Source organism: Balearica regulorum, chromosome 4 (genome assembly GCF_011004875.1).
Source record: "Balearica regulorum gibbericeps isolate bBalReg1 chromosome 4, bBalReg1.pri, whole genome shotgun sequence".
Lineage (NCBI taxonomy): Eukaryota > Metazoa > Chordata > Aves > Gruiformes > Gruidae > Balearica > Balearica regulorum.
The window spans coordinates 79275921-79296956 of record NC_046187.1 but is presented as its reverse complement, the minus strand read 5'-3'; the positions used below and the strand labels follow the sequence as shown (position 1 = coordinate 79296956).

Sequence of the window (21036 nt, the reverse complement as noted above, 5' to 3'; positions counted from 1 at the left end):
AGTGACGGATGCTAATGAGGGTGGGGAACTGCCATGCTCCAGACACCCCAAGTGATCCTCAGGCTGATTTTTATGGTTCTCTGCCTCAATGCACAGAATCCCAGACTGGTTTGGGTGGGAAGGGACCTCCCAGCCCATCCAGTTCCACCCCCCTGCCATGGGCAGGGACACCCTCCACTAGCCCAGGTTGCCCAAAGCCCCATCCAACCTGGCCTTGACCACTGCCAGGGAGCCAGGGGCAGCCACAGCTTCCCTGGGCAGCCTGGGCCAGGGCCTCAGCACCCTCACAGGGAAGGATTTCTGCCTCCCATCCCATCTCCATCTCCCCTCCTGCAGCTTCAGGCCATTCCCCTTGGCCTGTCACTCGCTGCCCTTGTCACCAGCCCCTCTCCAGCTTTCCTGGAGCCCCTGTAGGGACTGGAAGGGGCTCTAAGGTCTCCCCGGAGCCGCCTCTTCTTCAATTCCCCATCTTTGATGAAGACTCAGTTCAGGGCAGGAAACCACCCCAGAGGCTGGACCACGGCCAGTGACACCGCCCCCGTTGCCCACCCCCTCCCAGCACCCCCAAATGAGCCCCTCCTGACCGCCGCGAGCCAGCCCCAACGCTTGGGGGGGGAGGGGGGGGGCAGATGCTCGTTAGGCGCCTGATTCCCCTCTGCATATTAATTTCCTGTTGCCGAGGTCACCCTTGGCATTGGTGGAAAGGGGCTCTGGGCCTGGCAGGGCCGTCTGCGGCTGGATGGTGCGGGGAGAGCTTTTTGCTGCCCTTTGCCCCGTACTGACGTTTCCGACAGCCCATCGGTGACACGAGCGTGCCAGGTCTCAGAGCAGGTGGCACCCGCTGGGTGCCAACAGGAGGGTGGGTGCCAGCCCCAAAGGTACGTTTTTCTTCTCCTTCTCTGCCTCTGCCGTTAGCGTCTCCGTCGCCTTGTTTCTTGGAGAACAAGAGGTGGGTGAGCCGTGGGTGACAATGACACGTCCCTTCGGGCCCGGGTTGTGGCAGGGTCCTGCTCTGCACCCCGGTGCTCTGCGGTCCAGCGCCGCAGCCGAGCCCCTTGGTTTAGGTGCGTCTCTGTGCACCCCAGCGTTCCCCCCCCTCCCTTCCCTCCAGCAGCCCCCCCAGACCAGCGTCATTCCAACCAGCATCCCTCTGAAGCTGGCGGCCCTCCCAGACCAGCAGCCTCCAAACCAACAACCCTCCCCAAACCCGCAGCTTCTCAACGAGCACCCCTCCCCAAACCAGCACCCCTCCCAGACCAGCTTCCCTCCCAACCCAGCACCCCTCCCAAAAAAACGCGCGTCCCTCCCAGAGCAGCACCTCTCCCCCAAAACAGCCGCCTCCAAACCAGGATCCCTCCCAAACCCAACGGCCCTCTCTGAACCAGCATCTTCTGACTGAGCATCCCTCCCAAACCCGCATCCCTCCCCGGCCAGCACCTCCTGACGGAGCACCCCGGCCCCAACACCCCCCCCCCAGCACCCCTCCCCATGCACTGGCTGTCCCTGGGGTGCCCCTCGGAGCAGCCACGGCTCGGGGAGCGGGGTGGGGGGGGGGGGAATCACCAGCTCCGAGCGCTGCCGCTTGCACTCCTGCACTGAGTCACCTAAATTACAGATTCGCTTGGATGCGATTTGGGAAAAAAAAAAAAAAAAAAGATAGGGGGAAAAAAAACAACCCAACAAAAAAAAAAAAACCAACCCAGCCCTCTTCTTCTTCTTCTTCTTCCTCCTCCTCCTTTTCCTCCTCCCCTGGGAAGGGGCGACAGCAGCATAAATAGCGCCCGGCGCAGCACGGGGCCAGATGCACGGCGAGCGGCAGGGCGTCCGGCTTCCCCTGGCCCGGCTGCAGACACCCTCGGCCATGGCGGAGCCTTCGCTGCCCCTCGCCTTCCTCTGCCTCCTCGCCTTCTCCTCCGCCTGCTACATCCAGAACTGTCCCCGCGGCGGCAAGCGGGCCCTGGTCGACACAGCCCTCCGGCAGGTACGCAACGGGGTGGGGGGCGTGGGGGGGGGAGATGGGATGGGGCTTTTTTTGGGGGGGGATGGAGGAGCTCCGTGGGGCGCAGAGGCTCCCCGTCACCCTCGGCTGTGCCACGCTCCCCCGAGCAGCACGGTGCACCCTGGTTTTTTGGGAGGGCTGGGGGACATGCCCAAGGGCATGCGGTGGGGCGGTGGTGGAGGAAGGAGTGACTTCCCCCCCCGCCCCCAAAATGATGTTGTCACCTCAAGGAGGGGGACGGGGCTCAGCCACAGCCAAGCATGGCGAGGGGGGCGCAGGGCACCCCCCACGGAGCAGAGACAGGGAGGACACGGGGGGCAGCAGGGACCCTCCCCCCCCCCCCCAAAAGTGGGGCCAGGGCCGCAGCACGAGGCCACGCTGCTGGAGACGGGGACAAGCCAGGTCACCCCGTGCCGGCGTGGCACCCCGAGGGCTGGGAAAGTGGGGGGGGTGTGTGTGTGGGGGTGCTGTTGAATACAAGGGGGTGCAAGCAGCGTGTACCCCCCCTTTTTTGGGGGGGGGGGGACACGAGGGACTCAAGCAGCTCCGTCCCCCCCCAGTGCATGCCCTGCGGCCCCGGGAACAGAGGCAACTGCTTCGGCCCCGGCATCTGCTGCGGCGCGGAGCTGGGCTGTTACCTGGGCACGGCGGAGACGCGGCGCTGCGCCGAGGAAGACTACCTGCCTTCACCCTGCCAGGCCGGCGGGCAGCCCTGCGGCTCCGGCGGCCGCTGCGCCGCACCCGGCATCTGCTGCACCGCCGGTAATGTTGGGGAGGGGTGGGTTGGGGGTCTGGAGAGGGGAGTTTGGGGTGGCTTGGGACCATGGCATGGGTCGGTCCTTCTGCTAGACCTCACCTCCCAAAGGGGAAACTGAGGCACGGAGCAGCAGCAGTGGTGTCCCCATTTGGGGATAATTTTGGGATAGTCAGACTCAGACTAGATATAAGGAAGAAATTTTTTACGCTGAGAGTGGTGAGGCACTGGAGCAGGTTGCCCAGAGAGGTGGTAGATGCCCCATCCCTGGAAACATTCAAGGCCAGGTTGGACGGGGCTCCGAGCAGCCTGGGCTGGTTGAAGATGTCCCCGCTCGCTGCGGGACAGGGGTTGGACTAGGTGGCCTTTAAAGGTCCCTTCCCACCCAATCACGTCTGTGATTCCGTGATCAGGATTGGGCTCAGAGCTCCTTCCCGAGCCACAAACCGTGAGACGTTTCCCGGCCAGGCAGACGCAACCTCCCCAACGCGCTGGGAGAAGCCCGGCCAGCCCCGCTCCCGGTTTACGGGAGGGACAGAGCTGGGGCGTGAGCTGCGCGGGCAGCGCCGCCTGCCACCAACCTCTTCCCCACCCAAAAATAAACCACTCGTGGTCCTAAATAACCCATCCCGACGTTTTGCTTTCTGCTGAAGAAACTTGTGCGATGGACGCCGGCTGCCTAGACGAAGGCGGCGATGGGGCTCAGGAGGTGACGGAGAAGAACCTGACAGTGCTGGATGGCTCGGCCGGAGATCTGCTCCTCAAGCTGATGCACTTGGCGAACCGGCAGCAGCAGCAGCAGGGCAAGCACCCCCTCCTCTGAGCCAGGGCGTCGGGCGTCCCCCCCCAACCGTCACCGATCCCCCCCATCCCAGCGTTGTAAATAGGAGACCCAATAAATGTCCTCGTGCACTGTGGTGGCTTCGTCTGGGGTGCTGGGGACGGGTCACGGGGAGGCTCCGGGGGACCCATCAGGTGCTCAGGGTGGGGGGATTGGAGGTTGGTGGGTCTTACACCCCCCCCCCCCCCAAATTCCCATCCAGCCCCGTGCAGTTCAGCTCCCACCCGCAGCGGTTTTGCTGGGCTGGGTGCAGGATTTGGCCCCGTCCTTACAGCACTGAGGGAAAGCAGCTCAGGCCGAGCTGGCCTTGGGGCTCTGGCCATCAAGACCTGCCCTGGCAGCACCCATGGGTGCTGAGCCTCCCACAGCACCCCCAGGAGACAGGGGTCGGCTGGGATGTGCCACCGTCATGTTACCTCTTGGCCAAGACCCCTCTTTGGGGCAGATTTGGGGCCCCATTGCCTTCGGGAACAAGCATGACAGGCGGCTTCAAGCCACATCTATTAAAAATGATAAAAAGTAAGGAAAACCACCCAAAAAAACCCCAAGAGCAGAAAGATTTGGGTTCCCAGCTTCATACAACCCCCCAGGGCTGGTCTCATCTTTCCCCACCATCGCTCATGAACCGGTCCCCACCAGACACCCATGGGTAGGATCAGCCCCCCAGTTATTCCACCATCACCCCCCCAAATTTGGGGGACCGTTACCCCAACCCTTTTCCCTACCCCACTCCCCAGCTCTCTTACCCTGGCAGGGTCCCCGCTCCGGGTCTCTCTGGGCTGGGATCTGGCCGCAGTGTGGGGGGACAGCTCGTCCTTTATAATGTCCCCGAGGGAGGTGGCACCTCCGGGGAGGTGGAGCTCCCTCACGCCAGCGGGACCCATCCTGCCCACGTCAGCTCCCCGCACCTCGCAGGGGGTGCGGGATTAACCCGGTGCCCGGTCCCCGCAATGAGCATCTTATCCCAGCCCCCGGGGAGGTGGGGGGACCTGAAGTCACCCCAAAATCAGTGGGAAAGCGGCAGTGCCGATGGGGATGGGTGACCCCGAGCTGGATGCCCGTGGGATCCAGCTGTTAAGCTCAGCCCCGGCACTCAGCCTGTCCCGGGATGCAGGATGCGAACCCCAACGTCTCCTGCAGCATCGGGGGACGCACCACTGAGCGGGGATGATGCTCTAGGCTGACGGGAGCCTCAGCGTTGGGGTGTCACGGTCCCAAAAACCACCAGGAGCTGATAATTGGAGGGGTTTTTCACACTTGTCTCCCCAAGGCGCATCCCAACCCCACCCACGGGGGTCTGGGCACCCCCAAATCAGCCGTAGAGGCTCCTGGATGGTGTTTTTCCCTTCTGCCACGCCGCAGCGGGGCGGCAGCCGGGGCTGAGCCGTTCGGACGTCACACGGCAGACGCTGAGCCCCATTTCCAACCCATTAACATGGACCCCGGCCGGTCCCCAGGGACCAGGACTCGCCGGCTGCCTGACCCCGGGCGGGTGACGAGGACCTGGCTGCCCCCGCCGCCGGCCGGGCTAAGTGGCCGATTGCGAAGCGAGCCGGAGGGGCCGAGGAGAGGTCACGGCTCCCGGGCTCTGCGCTGCCTAATTCCCAATTAAGCAGGCGCGGGGAGGGACCAGGGTAATGATCTCGACAGACGTAAGACTCATTCATAGCAGAGGAATTTATTCAAGCCGGGAAGCCCTTAATTGCGGTAACGAAGGCGATATGTTGGGGTGAGCAGAACCCCGTGTGATGGCACCAGCCCTCGGCCCCGGTGCTGTTTCTCCCGGGGGGGGTGGTGGTCCGTCCTTCCTTCCTTCCTTCCTTCCTTCCTTCCTTCCTTCCTTCCTTCCTTCCTTCCTTCCTTCCTTCCCTGTTGACGGTGTCCAGGGCATCACGCTCCAGCCCCAGGCTCAGCGCCAGGACAGAAACAACGGGGGGGGGGGGGGGGGGGGGGGAAATTTGTGTTTTCAGGCCTTTGCCGACGAGGGTTGATGTTTTCAGGCTGCCTGGGTGCTGTGAGGTGAAAGCAGGCAGGACTGGGCCGGTGTCACTGCCACCCCAGAGCGGGACAAGCCCAGTGCTGAGCTTCCCCCAGAGGCCAGGCAGAGATAGGTGGGAAGGACCAACACCGCCTTTCCCACCCCAGATGCTCCTGGAGGAGGATACGGTTCCTGCCCCCCCCAGAAGGGATTCGAAGCCAAGGAACACACAAAGCCCCTGCTCACCCCACTCCTGGGTGGAAGCATCCCACCTGGCTACAGTGGTCCCTTCCCAACCCACGGCAGCGGGGCCCGAAGGGGACACAGAGTGACAAGCCACAGCTCAGCAGCCCGAAGGGGTTGGCAGAGGAGGGACCCGAGCCCCAAACAGCGTCCACAGACTCCGCACGTTTCCCCTGCTGCGATGGGAGTCATCACCGAGGAGAAAACCAACACCCTGGCCTTGACCTCACGTCCTTGACCTCCAGCTATTAGCAGCGCCCTTCGGTGTGGGAAGCAATGTCTTGTGGTTTTTAAGAGAAACGGGTGACGCCGGTGCCGGCATGTGTAAGCAGGAGCCAGCACCATATATATACACGACCGCTCTCCGGGATGAGAAGCCGAAAAAGCTTCCCGACCCTGCAGCCATGCCCTGCAAGGCGCTCGCCGTCTGCCTCCTGGGGCTCCTGGCTCTCTCCTCCGCTTGCTACATCCAGAACTGCCCCATCGGGGGCAAACGCGCAGCGCTGGACATCAGGAAGGTACGTCCCGGTGGGCTGGAGCCCTCCTGACCCCCTCCTCTCCTCCTGCCCACCCTCCCCAGTGCTCCCATGGGCAAGATGTCGGCGGGAGGGAGGAAAGGACCAGGGGAAAGGCTTGACCCGACCCCAGGTGCTTTCCCCAATAACTCTCCCCTCCTCTTCCTTCCCCGAGCAGTGCCTGCCCTGTGGTCCCAGGAACAAAGGCCACTGCTTCGGTCCCAACATCTGCTGTGGAGAAGAGCTGGGTTGTTACATCGGCACCTCCGAAACCCTGCGGTGCCAGGAGGAAAACTTCTTGCCGACACCCTGCGAATCGGGACGTAAACCCTGCGGTGGGAGCGGAGGAAGCTGTGCCGCCCCCGGCATCTGCTGCAGCAGCGGTGAGGGCAGCGCCGGGGCCGCGTCCCTGCCAGGGCTCTCGCCACGGGGGTCCTCGCACACCGTATAGAAGTGGGAGAAGGGACGTTGCCCAAGGGATCGTCTTTGTCATGGCCATCTGTCTGTCCGTCCATCTCCCCGACAGCCAGGGCCACCCCGCTCTGGGCAGAGTCGATCCTGATGCCACGGAAGGCAGTGACAGACGGTCGGGTTTTGGGGAAGGGAAAAGGCAGACAGCAGATTTCAGGGGCCGAACGAGCGGCAGGAGACCTGTGGCGCACGGCAGCCTGCACCCCCTCCTCCGTTCGTTACGGTTTTCCAAAAATCCCAACCCCCTCCCCGAGTCAGACGCTACCAGAGAACCTGCCACAAGCCCTGGGGAGCTACGGGTCGCGAAGTGAACACCATCTTGCCCCACGTTATTAAAAACCAGCGCCGGTGGGGTGGGGTGGGGGGCTCTGGGGGGCTAGCTTGTGCCGACTCGCTTCACACGGCGCTCTCCCCTCTCTCTCCCTGCACAGAGGGTTGCGCGGTTGACTCATCCTGCGACCAAGAAATGCTGATTGCATAGACCACCCGGGAGAGGACCGGCAGGATCCCTTATCTACAGAGCCGTACCAGCCCCGCATCAAGGCGAGAACAGATCCAAGGTCTGTGACTCAGATTTAAGTGATGAGCTTAATTAGAAATAAAACTTGTACAGACCAAAAAAAAAAAAAAAAAAAAAAAGTCTTGTGGTTTTTTGTGTGCTTGCCTGGTTTAGGTGCAGACTTAGGAGGGTGGCAGGAGCAAAAAAAGCTATTTTTAGGCAAGCGTAGATAAAACCCAAAGATTTAAGGTCAATTCCTGCAGCTGGTGTTTTATCTGAGCACGGTCGGGCTGCTCGGGCTCTGCCTGAACCGCAGCACACTCCAGCCGGGTGTGGGGCAGCCCAAACCCAGCGGTTTTGGGGCAAAGCTGGGAGCGGAGCTCTGCAAGACCACAGTAAGCCAGAACCGCCAAAGAGGACCCGGAGTAATTACAGTATTACCTCCAACTTCAGCCCCAGGTGAGGCGTAAAATAAGGCTGACGGGGGGGAAGAGAAAAGGAGACACGTAAAAGCCGGTATCATTTAGATGTGCCCTGCACAATTGTCTCATTTAGCCACACTAAGAGATGTGCAAAGGCAGGTTTAAAGGAAACAGAGAATCAATTCATTCTTTCCCCCAACAAGCAGCAGCAGCGTGGGGTCAGTGTTTCCTACAAACCCATTCCCACCTCATTTTCCTTCATAAAGCATCTCAAGGGGTTGACACGCGAACAGCGCCGGGGGCCACACCGGGGAGCTCAGAGCCGGGATCTGCTCTTCTCCCCCCCCGGCCCCGTCAACACGCTTTGCGTGAAAGCGTGAGGGATCCAAACACGTGGGAGGTGGAATCACAGAGTCTCAGAGCGACGAGAATACGAACGCCAGCAGCTCCTCAGGCAGCTTCTCGGCCGCCTCGCAGGGCTGAGACAGGCTGCTGGTGCCTCTGCTGCTTGTTGCAAGCCCAAGTTTCTCCCTCACCCTCCTTCCCGCAGGCGTTAACCCTTCAGAAGAACCACAGCCAGACTCGCAGGCTTTCTCCAACAATTCTGTGGTCGGTTTATACATTAAAAGGAAGAAATTGGCTCATAAACGGAGCCTCCAGACAGAAACCAGCCCAGCACCTCCCCTGTCCCAGGCCAGGGAGCGCTAAGACAACACTGTCCGTTTGACAATCCGCCCATCCTTGTCGATGGCGAAGTTGTAGTTGCGAGGGTTGTCCAGGCACTCCTCAATCCGTGCGTCCAGGTTCTCAAGGGTGATGAAGGTTTTGGCTTCCTCCTGAGCGAAGGACAAGTACCGGCTCTTACCACGCACCAGTGGACAAGTCGCTGTGGGCAGCACGTGAGCTCCGAGAGACCCCGAGGTGCCACCAGCATCGCCAGAACCTCAGCAGAAGCCGAGCCCAGAACAAGGAAACCTTTATTCTCTCACTCGGGATTATTCCACCCTCTGGTTTCTCACTTAACCTCTATCCCATCCACACACTGTCAACACTCCCGGAAGGCGCTAACGTTTGCGTTCCCAGCTACCAACATAAAAATCTCTGGAAAATAAGCCGATGGCTTCCACATGGTTCCCACGGGCTGCCATCAAATCCCCCGCAGGGACTGCTGGCAGCGCTCTCCCCAGCAGGCACCAGCTGCTCTTACCTGCAGCTGGAGAACCTCCTTCTCCTTCTCCTTCAGGAAAGCCTCCATTATCCTGGCCTTGTTCTCCGCAGCCTGTAACTTCTGCCTCTTCCGTTCTTCCTCTTCTTTCCTAATTCTTTCCTCTCTGTCGTAGGGAAAGGAAAACAAAACAACAAGGCTTTGGTGAATGCTCACGCTGGTGGCACTTGGGTGAGACACACTGATCCCTCGGGGTGCAAAGCTGCCAAGTCTGAGCACAGCCAGCACAAAAAGGGAAGGAGCAGAGCAGCCGCGCCGAGGAAGAGAGCCCATGCTGTCCCCAGCGTGGGGACGAAGAGAATTCCCCTTCTCCTGTGAGAGAAAAATTAATGCAAAGCCTTAACACAAAAGCTTTCAAACAGACTGGCACCGATGCACATGCTGCAGATCCGAGATCTAGCAGGGTCTGGCTCCGTTTGGGAGCTCCAGGTCGGAGCACGAGATTCTTCCGGCAGGACCTGGGCAGACAGGGTTTTCCCTTCAACCTTCTCCCACTTTCAAGGTTCAGCAGATGCTGATTTTCTTGGAAGCATCGACACACTTCCTGTGCCTGACCAGAGGATGGCTCCCCGGGAGCAACGCGTGAGGGAACGCGGAAAAACTTATCCTCCAGGTGACACCCACTTCCACAGGAGAGCGGGAGGTTGTTCTGAGCTCGGCAACTTACCCCTCAGCAATGCGAGGCACTGGAAACGTGACCGCTGTGTACGTGGATTTATTTAAAAAAGGTCAAAATTTAGGTCAAGTGTCTTTGTAAAAGTTAAACCTGAGTAACTGCCCCGGGTGTTGAATTTAGTTCTGCGTGAGCAGAAGTCAAAGCCCCGGCTTTGCACGGGGCTGGGCTGACCTGCGTGCCCGCTGCCGGGCATTCTCCGCCTCGTTCCAGGCCATCAGGCGCCGGTGTTCCTCCATCAGCTCCGCCGAGTCCTCCTGGGACAGCAGTGCCTCCCGCTTCTTCTGCACCACCTCGGCCCTGAACTCGGCCCTGCCGGGAGGGGAGGGGAGACTGCTGAGCTCCTGCCTGGGGCTGGGCGCCCAGGGGGGGCTCCCAAACCTGCCCCCCAGCAGAGCCAGCCCCACCACCCTGCCCCTGCCCTGCCCCACACAAACCCGGGGTCTATCCACCCCTGCTCCAAAGCAGCCCCAGCCCCCCTACCCTCCCCTGCCCCACAGCCAGCCCCCCCAACTCTCCCCTGCTCTACAGCAGCCCCATAGCCCTATGCTCAGCCCCCTGCCCCACAGCAGCCTCACAACCAACCCCTTGCTCCACAGCCAGCCCCCCAACCCATCTCTGCACCACAGCAGCCCCAAGGCCAACCCTTCCCTGCACATCAACCCCCCCCAGCCCCATACCCAGTCCTCAGCTCCATACCCAGAGCCACAGCCAGCCCCCCAACACCCCCCAGCCCCACACCCAGAGCCACAGCCAGCCCCCCAACACCCCCCAGCCCCACACCCAGAGCCACAGCCAGCCCCCCAACACCCCCCAGCCCCATACCCAGAGCCACAGCCAGCCCCCCAACACCCCCCAGCCCCACACCCAGAGCCACAGCCAGCCCCCCAACACCCCCAGCCCCATACCCACAGCCAGCCCCCCAACACCCCCAGCCCCATACCCAGAGCCACAGCCAGCCCCCCAACACCCCCAGCCCCATACCCACAGCCACAGCCAGCCCCCCAACACCCCCAGCCCCATACCCACAGCCACAGCCAGCCCCCCAACACCCCCAGCCCCATACCCACAGCCAGCCCCCCAACACCCCCAGCCCCATACCCACAGCCACAGCCAGCCCCCCAACACCCCCAGCCCCATACCCACAGCCACAGCCAGCCCCCCAACACCCCCAGCCCCATACCCAGAGCCACAGCCAGCCCCCCAACACCCCCAGCCCCACACCCAGAGCCACAGCCAGCCCCCCAACACCCCCAGCCCCACCCCCAGCCCCCTGCCCCACAGCGGCCCCAAGCCCGGCCTCATAACGCTCCCTCCGCCCACATCACCCCACAGTCCCAGGCCCCGGGCGGGTACCGGAGGGCGCCGAGGACCAGCCGGTGCTGCCGGTACCGCTCCGTGACCACCAGCAGCTCCTCAGGGTCGACGGGCGGCGGCACCTTCAGCCGCGACGCCTTGGACTTGGCGGGGGGGTCATGCCGCGACTTGCGGCCCCGCACCGGGACCAGCCGCGGCCCCCAGACGGGTGCGGAGCCGGGTGCGGGTCCCGGGCGGGCGGCGGGGCCCAGCGCGGCCCCCAGGAGCGGCCCCGGGCGGCAGCGCCTCAGCGCCGGCAGCATGGCGGGGCGGCCTGGGCACGTCACGTCCGGTCCCGCGGGCCGCCCCGCCTCGCCAGCGAGGCACCATGGGAAGGGAGCGCGGCGCGGGGCCTGACGGGAAATGTAGTGCGGGACCCCTGAGGGACACGGTAACACCCACACGGGGCACGGTAACACCCCTGAGGGACACGGTAACACCCCTGGGGGACACGGTAACACCCCTGAGGGACACGGTAACACCCACACGGGACACGGTAACACCCCTGAGGGACACGGTAACACCCCTGAGGGACACGGTAACACCCACACGGGACACGGTAACACCCACACGGGGCACGGTAACACCCCTGAGGGACACGGTAACACCCCTGAGGGACACGGTAACACCCACACGGGGCACGGTAACACCCCCTGAGGGACACGGTAACACCCCTGAGGGACACGGTAACACCCCTGGGGGACACGGTAACACCCCTGAGGGACACGGTAACACCCACACGGGGCACGGTAACACCCCTGAGGGACACGGTAACACCCCTGAGGGACACGGTAACACCCACACGGGACACGGTAACACCCCTGAGGGACACGGTAACACCCACACGGGACACGGTAACACCCCCTGAGGGACACGGTAACACCCACACGGGACACGGTAACACCCCTGAGGGACACGGTAACACCCACACGGGACACGGTAACACCCCCTGAGGGACACGGTAACACCCACACGGGGCACGGTAACACCCCTGAGGGACACGGTAACACCCCTGAGGGACACGGTAACACCCACACGGGGCACGGTAACACCCCCTGAGGGACACGGTAACACCCCTGAGGGACACGGTAACACCCACACGGGACACGGTAACACCCCCTGAGGGACACGGTAACACCCCTGAGGGACACGGTAACACCCCCTGAGGGACACGGTAACACCCACACGGGACACGGTAACACCCCTGAGGGACACGGTAACACCCACACGGGACACGGTAACACCCCCTGAGGGACACGGTAACACCCCCCGGGACACGGTAACACCCACACGGGACACGGTAACACCCCCTGAGGGACACGGTAACACCCCCACGGGACACGGTAACACCCCCGAGGGACACGGTAACACCCCTGAGGGACACGGTAACACCCACACGGGACACGGTAACACCCCCCGGGACACGGTAACACCCCCTGAGGGACACGGTAACACCCCTGAGGGACACGGTAACACCCACACGGGACACGGTAACACCCCCTGAGGGACACGGTAACACCCCTGAGGGACACGGTAACACCCACACGGGACACGGTAACACCCCCTGAGGGACACGGTAACACCCCTGAGGGACACGGTAACACCCACACGGGACACGGTAACACCCCCTGAGGGACACGGTAACACCCCTGAGGGACACGGTAACACCCACACGGGACACGGAAACCCCACGGGACACGGCACGCCCCCAGCACACAGCATCCCCCCGGGACACAGCTCCTCTGCAGCACCTCCGTGGGTCACAGCCCCACGGGAAACACCTCCCTCCCCCCCCCTCCCCCGGGTACACAACCCCCCGCGGGACATATCTCCCCCCCGCGGGACACAGCCCTCTCCACGGGACACGCACCCCACGGCACACAGTGTCCCCCCGGGGACACAGCCTCCCCCGCGGGACGCAGCCCCCCCCGTCCCCGGACACTTGCATCCCCCACGGGACACGCCACCACACAGCACACATCCACGCGGGACACCCCCTCCACGGGTCACCCGCGCAGCCGCCACCACTCAGAACAGAGTCCGTCCCCCCCCGAGCCTCTTTATTGCCCGCGGGGACCCGCCGCTCGGTCCCGGCTCGGTCCCGCGTGGGGTCGGTCGGTCCCGCGTGGGGTCGGTCGGTGCCGCTCACCGGCGGCGCAGCGCAGCCCCCTGCGGGAGCGGGGTGGGGGTCGGTGGGGTCGGTGCCGGTACCGGCCCCCCCCACTCCCCGGTGCCCCCCCCCCCCCCGTGTCCCCCCGTGTCCCCCCGTGTCCCCGTCCCCACTCACCAGCAGCGGTTCCTCCCGCCGCGGGGGACACGGGGGGGGGCGGCAGCGCCAGAGCGGGGCCGAGACCTGTGGGACAGCAGCCGCCGTGGGGGGGGGGGCAACCCGCGTGGGGACACACACGGACACGGACACGGACACGGACACGCACAGCCTCGTGGGGGGGGACGTAAACCCGTGTGTGGGGGGGTGGTTAATGGGGGGGGTTAATTTGGGGGGGGGTAATGTGGGAAGGGAAACACGGGGGGGATAATCTGGGGGTATAAATCCGTGGGGGGCAACTCGCGGGGGGGGATAATCCATGGGGATAGCGTGGGGCGGGGGAACCCGCGGGGGGTGACTCTGTGGGGGAGATAATCTCGGGGGGCATCGGGGGGGGGGGATAGCCCGGGGGGGGCCGTATAAATCCACGGGTGACTCTGTGGGAGAGAGAACCACGGGGGGGGATAACCCGGGGGGGCACCCAGGGTAACCCCAGGGCAGGGGGACACGACCCGGGTGGGCAGAACATCCCCAGGGGGGTGTCACCCGGGGGGGGTGTCACTCGGGGGGGGGTGTCACTCGAGGGGGGGGTGTCGCTCGTGGGGGGTGTCACCCGGGGGGGGCGCGGGCCCTACCTGCAGGGCCGGGGGGGGGCCGAGGTCCCGCTTGCCCCCCGGGTACCAGCCGTGGGACCAGTGCTGCCCCGGACACGGGGGGACGGCGGCGGCCAGCAGCAGCAGCAGCGCCAGCAGCAGCAGGGACCCGCGGGGTGCCATGGCCGGGGGGGGGCTGCGGGGACAGGGGGTCTCTGTCCCACCCGCACCCATCCCGGAGGGTGCTGGGGGTTGGGGGTGGAGGGGCCAGAGGGATGAGCACCCATGGGTGCTGCTCGGGGTGGTTTGGGGGCAGAGAAGATGAGCACCCTGGGGTGGAGGTGGAGGAGGGGATGAGCACCCATGGGTGCTGCTTGGTGCTGGTGTGGGGCTGCAGATGCTGGAGAGGACAGGCACCCATGGGTGCTGCTTGGAGTGCTTTGGGTCCAGCAAAGATGAGCACCCCAGGGTCCCGTTTGGGTTTGGGGATGGAGATGCCAGGGGGGATGAGCACCCATGGGTGCTCTTTGGGGTGGGTTGGGGATGGAGACGCTGGTGGGGGGGGGGGGATGAGCACCCTGGGGTGCTGCGTGGGGTAGGTCTGGGGATGCAGAGGGGATGAGCACCCATGGGTGCTCTTTGGGGTGGGGTGAGGATGGAGCTACGGAGGAGCCGAGCACCCCAGGGTGATGCTGGGGTTTGGGTCCAGCAGGGACAGACCCCCGGGGAGGGGGGGGGGGGGGGGCCCTGAGGGTCTGACTTGGGGCGAGCGAGACCACCCACCCCGGGTCCCCGCGTGGCGCCAGCACCCCCCACCCACCCCCCCCAAAGCACCCCGCCGTGGGGCAGCCTCACCTGGCCGGGTGGGTGGCGGTGGCCGGCCGGAGCGGTGGCGGGGCCGAGCTGGGCACCGCTATTTGTAGGGCTGGGCGATGGTGACGTCGGCCCCGCCACCGCTCCCACGGGGGACCGTGACCTCGCCGATGGCGTCGGCCTCCCCGTGCCAGCGCCCGTCGCCTCCTTCCCCCCCAGCTCCCCTTGGACAGCACCCTGCCACCTTTTTTTTTTTTTTATTTTTTTTTTTTGGGGGGGGGTGTGTTTGTCCATCCCGCTGACCCCGCTCTGGCCTGTCACCCCGGGCTGGGGAACGTGGGGGGCTGGGGACCCCCCGGCAACGGGCTCCTTTCCCGCCGCGGCTCCTGGACAAAGGCCGGATCCAGCCCCGAGGGTCCCCAGCCCCGAGGGTCCCCAGCCCCAAGGGTCCCCAGCCCCGAGGGTCCCCAGCCCCGAGGGTCCCCAGCCCCGCGGACAACACGTCCAGGAGTCGCTTCGCGGCCCCCCCGCCCCACCCCGGGGATGCTCTTGGTGAAGAGTGGGGAGCAAATTCTCCGTGCCTCAGTTTCCCCACCCAGCCCCAGTCCCAGTTTCACCAGTTCTCCCCTTCTTTTCAGGTTCATCGCCCCCAAAATCGGGGCGGGACGCTGGCAACGGCCCCGCGGCCCTCAGCCCCCGGCTCGGGGGATGCGACGGAGCCCGAGCGGGGGATTTGGGCAGGATTTGGCCCCGGATTATCTCCAGCAGCTGCTCCTGGCTCTGCTATTTGCAGTCGGACGTGGCGGCGGGATGGGGCCACGGCAGATGCTGCGGCGAAATGTCAGGGCGGCTCCCCAGACCCCGAAATTCCTCTGTCCCCGCAGCAATCCCGGGAAGAAAAGAAAAAAGGGGGAAAAAAACCCCTCAATAATGTCACCGGGGAGCAGCCAGTGCCCGGCAGGAGGAGGGATGGAGGCACTTGGGGTGCTCCGTGTCCCTGCCCCCCCCCCCAGTCCAGGGGACCCCGTTTTTTTGGGGGTTGGCACATCGATTTCCGAGCGTGACTCACAGCCTTGGCCAAAAGCCCCCCCCGCCCCCCCCCCCCCCAAACTCAGGAGTCGAAGTTCATTAACGACGTGACGACGTTGGGGTGCCAGGTGATGGAGCGGGGATGCCCGCAGCAGCGAGGTCATTTTTGGGGGGGTGGTTTTGGGGTGCTGGGGGGGGGGGGTGGGATCCCCCTTGCCTGTGTGCCCCTGCTGAGCCCCGGGAAATCCCTCGGATACCCCGACTTGGGGGTGGCTTTTCCCACTATTTCCGAGGTTTCACCCCACATCCCCCCGAGTCTTCCCGTGGCGGGGCAGGGACGTCACCGTCCCCCAACACCCCCCCCCCCCCCCCAGTGCTCCCCGTCACTGCCCGGGGTGCCCAGCCAGATCCTCGGGGTGAAACCTCCGCTCCGAACCCAGTTCTCCCAGCGGGGGAACGGAGCTCCCCCAGTAAACCGGGGTACGGTGCTGCCGACGGCAGGAGCAGCACGGAAGGTTATTGCATCAGACACCTCTTCATAGCAAAAAACTGATTAAAATCAAGGTATTAACCTATTTTTTTTAATATAGAAGTGCTGCACCCCGGGTCCTCAGGACTTTTCTTGACCCTGAGGACTCTCCTTGCGCCGTGGCCCATCACCAGCGTCAGGGTTTCCTTGTATTTTACTTCTTCTGCGAGGGGAACGATAAAAATCAGCGGTTGTATTTTTGCCTCCTGCTGTGATAACCCAAATTCCTCCCCGTGATGGAGCCTCTGATGAAAAAAAAAAAACAACCAAAAACCAAGAGGAAAAACCCCTAAACTTGTCTGGAGGGCGGCAAGAACGTCCCTCAAGCTGGAGAAGGGTCTCCCTCAGCTTTAACAACCCGCGAACGCTTTGGCAGTGACCGTCTGGAGACCTTCTTCAGGTTTCAAACTGCAGGAGGGCAGATGGAGATGGGATGGGAGGCAGAAATCCTTCCCTGTGAGGGTGCTGAGGCCCTGGCCCAGGTTGCCCAGAGAAGCTGTGGCTGCCCCTGGCTCCCTGGCAGGGTTCAAGGCCAGGTTGGATGGGGCTTTGGGCAACCTGGGCTAGTGGAGGGTGTCCCTGCCCATGGCAGGGGGTGGCACTGGATGGGCTGTGAGGTCCCTGCCCACCCAAACCAGTCTGGGGTTCTGTGATTTGCATCTGCAGCTGTTTTGGTGGAGCCTCATCCAGCCAAGGGCAAGAAGTCACCTTGATGACGTTTAATTTCAGCCCCCCTCGCCCCACTGGCGGGCCCGTTGTTCAAGCTCTGCTCCTACGCTTCCCAGGTTTGGGACCGTGCAGAACCCTCCTGAGAAGCAGAAACACAGGAACCTTGGCGGCAGGGACACCCCAGGTCTCCAGCCCAACCACGGAGCAGAACCAACGCCAAAGTTAGATCAGGCTGCTTGGAGCAACCAGCCGAGTTTCGAACGTGTCCATGGACAGATCTTAGCAGCTCTTGGGATGCTAGGAGAAATCATCGGAAATCTCCTCCAGCATTAGGGATGGAGGTCTCCTGGTCCAAGGATGGTGGCAAGAACCTGCAGCGGGTTGTGCGTCGGCAAACGTGCGTGTGCCGTGTGCCCAGGGGTCCTTTCTCCCTGCTGCTACGGCTGGAGAAAGCCTGGTTGTCTCCTCTGGGACACAGGGCTCCTCTCCCTGGCTTTCAGTCACATTTTCACGGAGCACCCAGGGTACAGAGAAGAAAAGAAAAGAAAATGGACCCGTTCTCTGAAACAGCAGAATTTCCCCAGACTGTCGGTTCTCTGGACCGTCAGAAGCCAAGATCTGGGTTGCTCCAAAGCCCTTCTGGTGGGTTGGGTGGAGGTTGCTCTCACGGCTTCATTTGAGAGTGGGGGGAAATGAGGACGCTGGGGACAAGGACACGGTGGGTGCGGCGGGATACCGGACCGAGCCCCAGCCGGCCCGATGCGTTTGAGATGGCTCCAGAATTTCTCCTCCGCTGCTGTTGCAGACCAGGAGTAGAGAAGGATCCAGGTGGAGCTTGGGAAGAGACAAAAACGGGTGAGAACACGGAGCTGGGACCACCTGGAGCCGCTTTCTTCTCCAGCCAGAGCCCCCAGACCCCACGGGGCAGCACCCCTCGCTGCTGGGACCCATCGAGCAGCCGTGGAGGTAACCCCAGAGCCTGCGGCAGGTCCAAAATCCGGCACCACCACACGGACGTTTCCTTCAGGGAGCAAAAACCCTTTTGTTTTTCTGGGTTGGGTTTGGGGGGTTTTTTTGGGGGGTTGAAATCCCAACGGTCGCTGCTATGGTCGTGACGGTTTCCAAACCTGCAGCACGTGGTGGCCTGACCCTGAAGGAGGAAACTTTTTTTGCTTTTGATACAAAAATTAGGATATTTATATATATACACACACACAGAATAAGCTTTTTTTTTTTTTCTCTCTCCTTTTTTTTTTTTTTTTTTTTTTTTTAAAGAGCTGACCAGCAGAAAAATGTGAAACCATTTCCCTGCCGGTTCGGAAAAGCTTGTGCTTGTGGGGTTGTTGGAAAATTTTTTTTTTTTTTTTTTTTCAGATGAGATCCAGGATATCTTTTTCTTTTTTTTTTTTTTTAAAAAAAAAAAAAAGGCTTTACTCCCTCAAGAAAAAAAAAAAAAAAAAAGATTTACAAACAAAATAACAGCCTGTATCAACTCTCCAGAAGAGAGATGGTATGACAATATTAATCCAAACATCACGCTATTTAATTCCCCAATAAAACATTGGAAAAAAAAGGAGCCAACAGTATCTGCACTAACACTTTGCTACATATAAAATCTCCAGCTAATATGAAGCTTATGGTACCAACCTCTAAAACAGTTAAGATATATACACATATTTTTTTTTCGGGAGGGGTATATTAACAAACAGAATATTACAAAATATTAAAGAAGGCAACTCTTCTGTCATTTGTTTCAGGGCGTGGATTTTGTTGTGGGGTTTGTTTTTTTTTTGTTGTTGTTGTTTTTTCCTTTCTTCACTTGAAGTTGGCGTAGTCTGAGAAGGCGTCGATATATTCCTGCACCACCTTGTAGCAGAATTCGTACTGTTCCTGCGGGATTCGGGGAGAACAGAGCGTTACGCCACCAAAATTCACACCCGAGACGTAATTTGATGCTTCGTGGTCTGCGGCAAGCTGGGACCAAGGAAGGTGTCCTCAATCCCGGGCAGGAACTGGATTCCTACCCATGAGCAGGTCCCACCTCCTTTGTGCCCCCAAAAACCTGGCCGCCCACCCTCCTTGCTGGGGTGCCACCAGCTAAACGCAGCTCTGCTTTCCCTTTCCACTCTGAGGTCCTATTTTGATCCCCCAAAAAAAGACTTTTTTTCTAAATCTCTGAGCATCCTTGCAAACCCTTCTTGCAGGACCTCATCTAGTCCTGCCTGCTCCTCCCCTGCCCACCACGTTGCCTGCCCAAGCCCGTGCCACAGCTGCTCCATGACAGGTTTCCAGGCTCTTGGAGCCCACAAATACGTGGGCTGTGGCTGAGGATGTCTCAAGGAGGTTCCTACAGCTCGTGTCAGTGCTCAAAATGGGTTTGATGCCTTCAGGCAGCCAAGCTCCACTCTTCTGGATGTCCTAACAGGAGGCAGGGGAGATACCTCCTGACCCACTTCCATCCCCTACTCTTCCATGGAGAGAGAAAACCTTCAGCTGAGGAAGTTTTTGCTCAACATTGAGTCCCCAGCCCGTTCCCACTGAGGTCTGGGGTGGGAGGAGGAACGTGAGGTGAGCTCAGCTGTGCTTACCAGTGTCTGCACCATATGCGGCCTCTGTAGTCTTAAACTCTTCACCGTCTGAAAGACGTCGAGAATCCCTTCTGCCTTCACCCTTTCCAGGACAGTGCTCAGCGCACAGAAGGTGCCTGTTCTTCCTGCTCCGGCACTAGCAAAGAGGAACCAGAAGGTAAGGGAAACCGTGCGTCCTGACCGTGTTGGCTCTGCTCAGGGGACAACCCATAGGGGAACCACCAGAGAACCGGAGGAGCTGCCCCAGCCTCTCCCAGTTTAGCTAGGACACGCTCTACGGGCCTGAAGCCTCTTTGTTTAGCCGAGCAGGAAAACCCCGTATCACATCTGCCTGGGCTGCTCCTGCCCAGCCCAAGTCTTCTGAGGGGACCTTTGACCATGTCCCAAGGTCCTTGTAGAGCAGGTCCCCTTGGAGGGGTGGCCAAGCCCTGCTCCACCCGGGCTTTACCTGCAGTGCACAGTGATTGGGTGGTTGCCAGATTGCTGCTGCTGCTTCTGCACAGCCGCGATGATGTTGATCATTCCCTTCCCATCCCCGGGAATCCCAACTTCTGGCCAGCCGTGGAAATGAAACTGCCGAATCTGTCGGCTCTTGTTTTCCTGGTGGAAGGGCACAACTCGAGGTCAGTCGGTTGGTGGGAGACCCGCACCAAGAAACCCACCAGCTCAGGGTTTTGGGAAAACCATCCGCTTAGGAAAGCTGTCCGCTTGTGGAAGGGACATTCCCGCAGCATGGAGCAGGGCAGGACATGGGGAACGGGGAGCAGGAGGTGGTGGTGGGCACAGGGACAAGGCAGAAGGAGGATGAGGGCTGCGGGGTGGCAGGAGGGCAGAGGGGCTGGGTGAGGAGTGATCAGCAAGGCAGGAACCCTCAGGGGTGGGAAGTAATCGCGGGGAACAAGGTGAGATTGCAGGGGATGGACATTGCTTTGGGACGACGAGGAGACGATGGAGCTTAAGATGCCAGAGGGAAGGTTCAGCACTTGCAAGAGGGAATTGCAAAGCACCATGAGCATCAGCGAGGGTTGATGACGGCCAAACCCAAGAGGTCTCAGAGCTCCCCGCAGGAAGAAGGCCAGACTCTTACCCTGGTGTTCGTTACCAGCAGGTCCCGCACCGTATAGCTCTCGCACTCCTCCTCTTTTTTCAGCTCCACGGTGATGTCTCCATAGGACACGGAGCCGTCAGACGGCCAGTACTGGGCACACTTCTCCTGAGAAAGCATTACGGGAGGAAACAGAGTGAAGCCCTCGTATTTTTCCCACGGGCTTCGATAGAAGAAGTCTTCTCCTGGGGCAGGCAGCTGCCTATACCAGGTGGGATCCCACGGGCTTGCTTTGGAGAGGAGCTGCCCGCTGCACCCAAAGGCGATTTGAGAACTGAGGGTTCAGAGCTGGTTTATTGAACATCTCCCCACCCTGGGTCTACAAACGACTGGATTCTTTGTATTAGGAGGCTGAAATACATTTCCTGCCCGAGAAGGGGTGAAACGGCACCCAACGCGTGTGGCGCTGGCGGTGCCGGGGAGATTTTAAGGGGTCGCGCTGATTTATTTTGCTGGCGCCTAAATGCG

General features: G+C 61.6%; 5 protein-coding genes across 11 annotated transcripts in view; 2 read left to right on the top strand and 3 right to left on the bottom strand.

The window, feature by feature from the left end:
* Positions 1 to 1582: 1582 nt before the first annotated feature.
* Positions 1583 to 3652, top strand: LOC142601799 (vasotocin-neurophysin VT). The gene is made up of 3 exons (XM_075752815.1): positions 1583 to 1981; positions 2560 to 2761; positions 3407 to 3652. Exons 1-3 carry the CDS (start codon positions 1802 to 1804, stop codon positions 3574 to 3576), a joined length of 552 nt encoding a protein of 183 aa, XP_075608930.1. The 5' UTR covers positions 1583 to 1801; the 3' UTR covers positions 3577 to 3652.
* Positions 3653 to 6087: 2435 nt separating this feature from the next.
* LOC104634622 (neurophysin 1) lies at positions 6088 to 7410 on the top strand. 2 transcript variants are annotated; one of them, XM_075752806.1, is made up of 3 exons: positions 6088 to 6333; positions 6509 to 6713; positions 7233 to 7410. In XM_075752806.1, exons 1-3 carry the CDS (start codon positions 6136 to 6138, stop codon positions 7280 to 7282), a joined length of 453 nt encoding a protein of 150 aa, XP_075608921.1. In that variant the 5' UTR covers positions 6088 to 6135; the 3' UTR covers positions 7283 to 7410. The 2 variants fall into 2 exon arrangements, with proteins under 2 accessions (XP_075608921.1, XP_010299491.2); XM_010301189.2 differs by lacking the exon at positions 7233 to 7410 and having other exon boundaries at positions 6509 to 6844.
* A 902-nt stretch (positions 7411 to 8312) lies between these two features.
* Positions 8313 to 11247, bottom strand: MRPS26 (mitochondrial ribosomal protein S26). Its single transcript, XM_075752804.1, has 4 exons — positions 10977 to 11247; positions 9795 to 9932; positions 8930 to 9053; positions 8313 to 8558 (listed from the first exon to the last, which is right to left on the bottom strand). The coding sequence occupies exons 1-4, from the start codon at positions 11237 to 11239 to the stop codon at positions 8427 to 8429; spliced, it is 657 nt and encodes a 218-aa protein (XP_075608919.1). The 5' UTR covers positions 11240 to 11247; the 3' UTR covers positions 8313 to 8426.
* A 1753-nt stretch (positions 11248 to 13000) lies between these two features.
* Positions 13001 to 14022, bottom strand: LOC142601798 (uncharacterized). The gene is made up of 3 exons (XM_075752807.1): positions 13878 to 14022; positions 13264 to 13329; positions 13001 to 13145 (listed from the first exon to the last, which is right to left on the bottom strand). Exons 1-3 carry the CDS (start codon positions 14016 to 14018, stop codon positions 13122 to 13124), a joined length of 231 nt encoding a protein of 76 aa, XP_075608922.1. The 5' UTR covers positions 14019 to 14022; the 3' UTR covers positions 13001 to 13121.
* Positions 14023 to 18396: 4374 nt separating this feature from the next.
* PTPRA (protein tyrosine phosphatase receptor type A) overlaps positions 18397 to 21036 on the bottom strand; it is a 127663-nt gene continuing 125023 nt past the window's right edge. For all 6 annotated transcript variants that reach the window (XM_075752810.1, XM_075752811.1, XM_075752813.1 and 3 more), the window contains 4 exons: positions 20551 to 20676; positions 19912 to 20063; positions 19464 to 19599; positions 18397 to 18765 (listed from right to left, as the gene is read on the bottom strand). In XM_075752810.1, the coding sequence (XP_075608925.1) occupies positions 18691 to 18765; positions 19464 to 19599; positions 19912 to 20063; positions 20551 to 20676 (489 nt within the window). In that variant the 3' untranslated portion in view covers positions 18397 to 18690. The remainder of the gene's footprint in view (positions 18766 to 19463; positions 19600 to 19911; positions 20064 to 20550; positions 20677 to 21036) is intronic.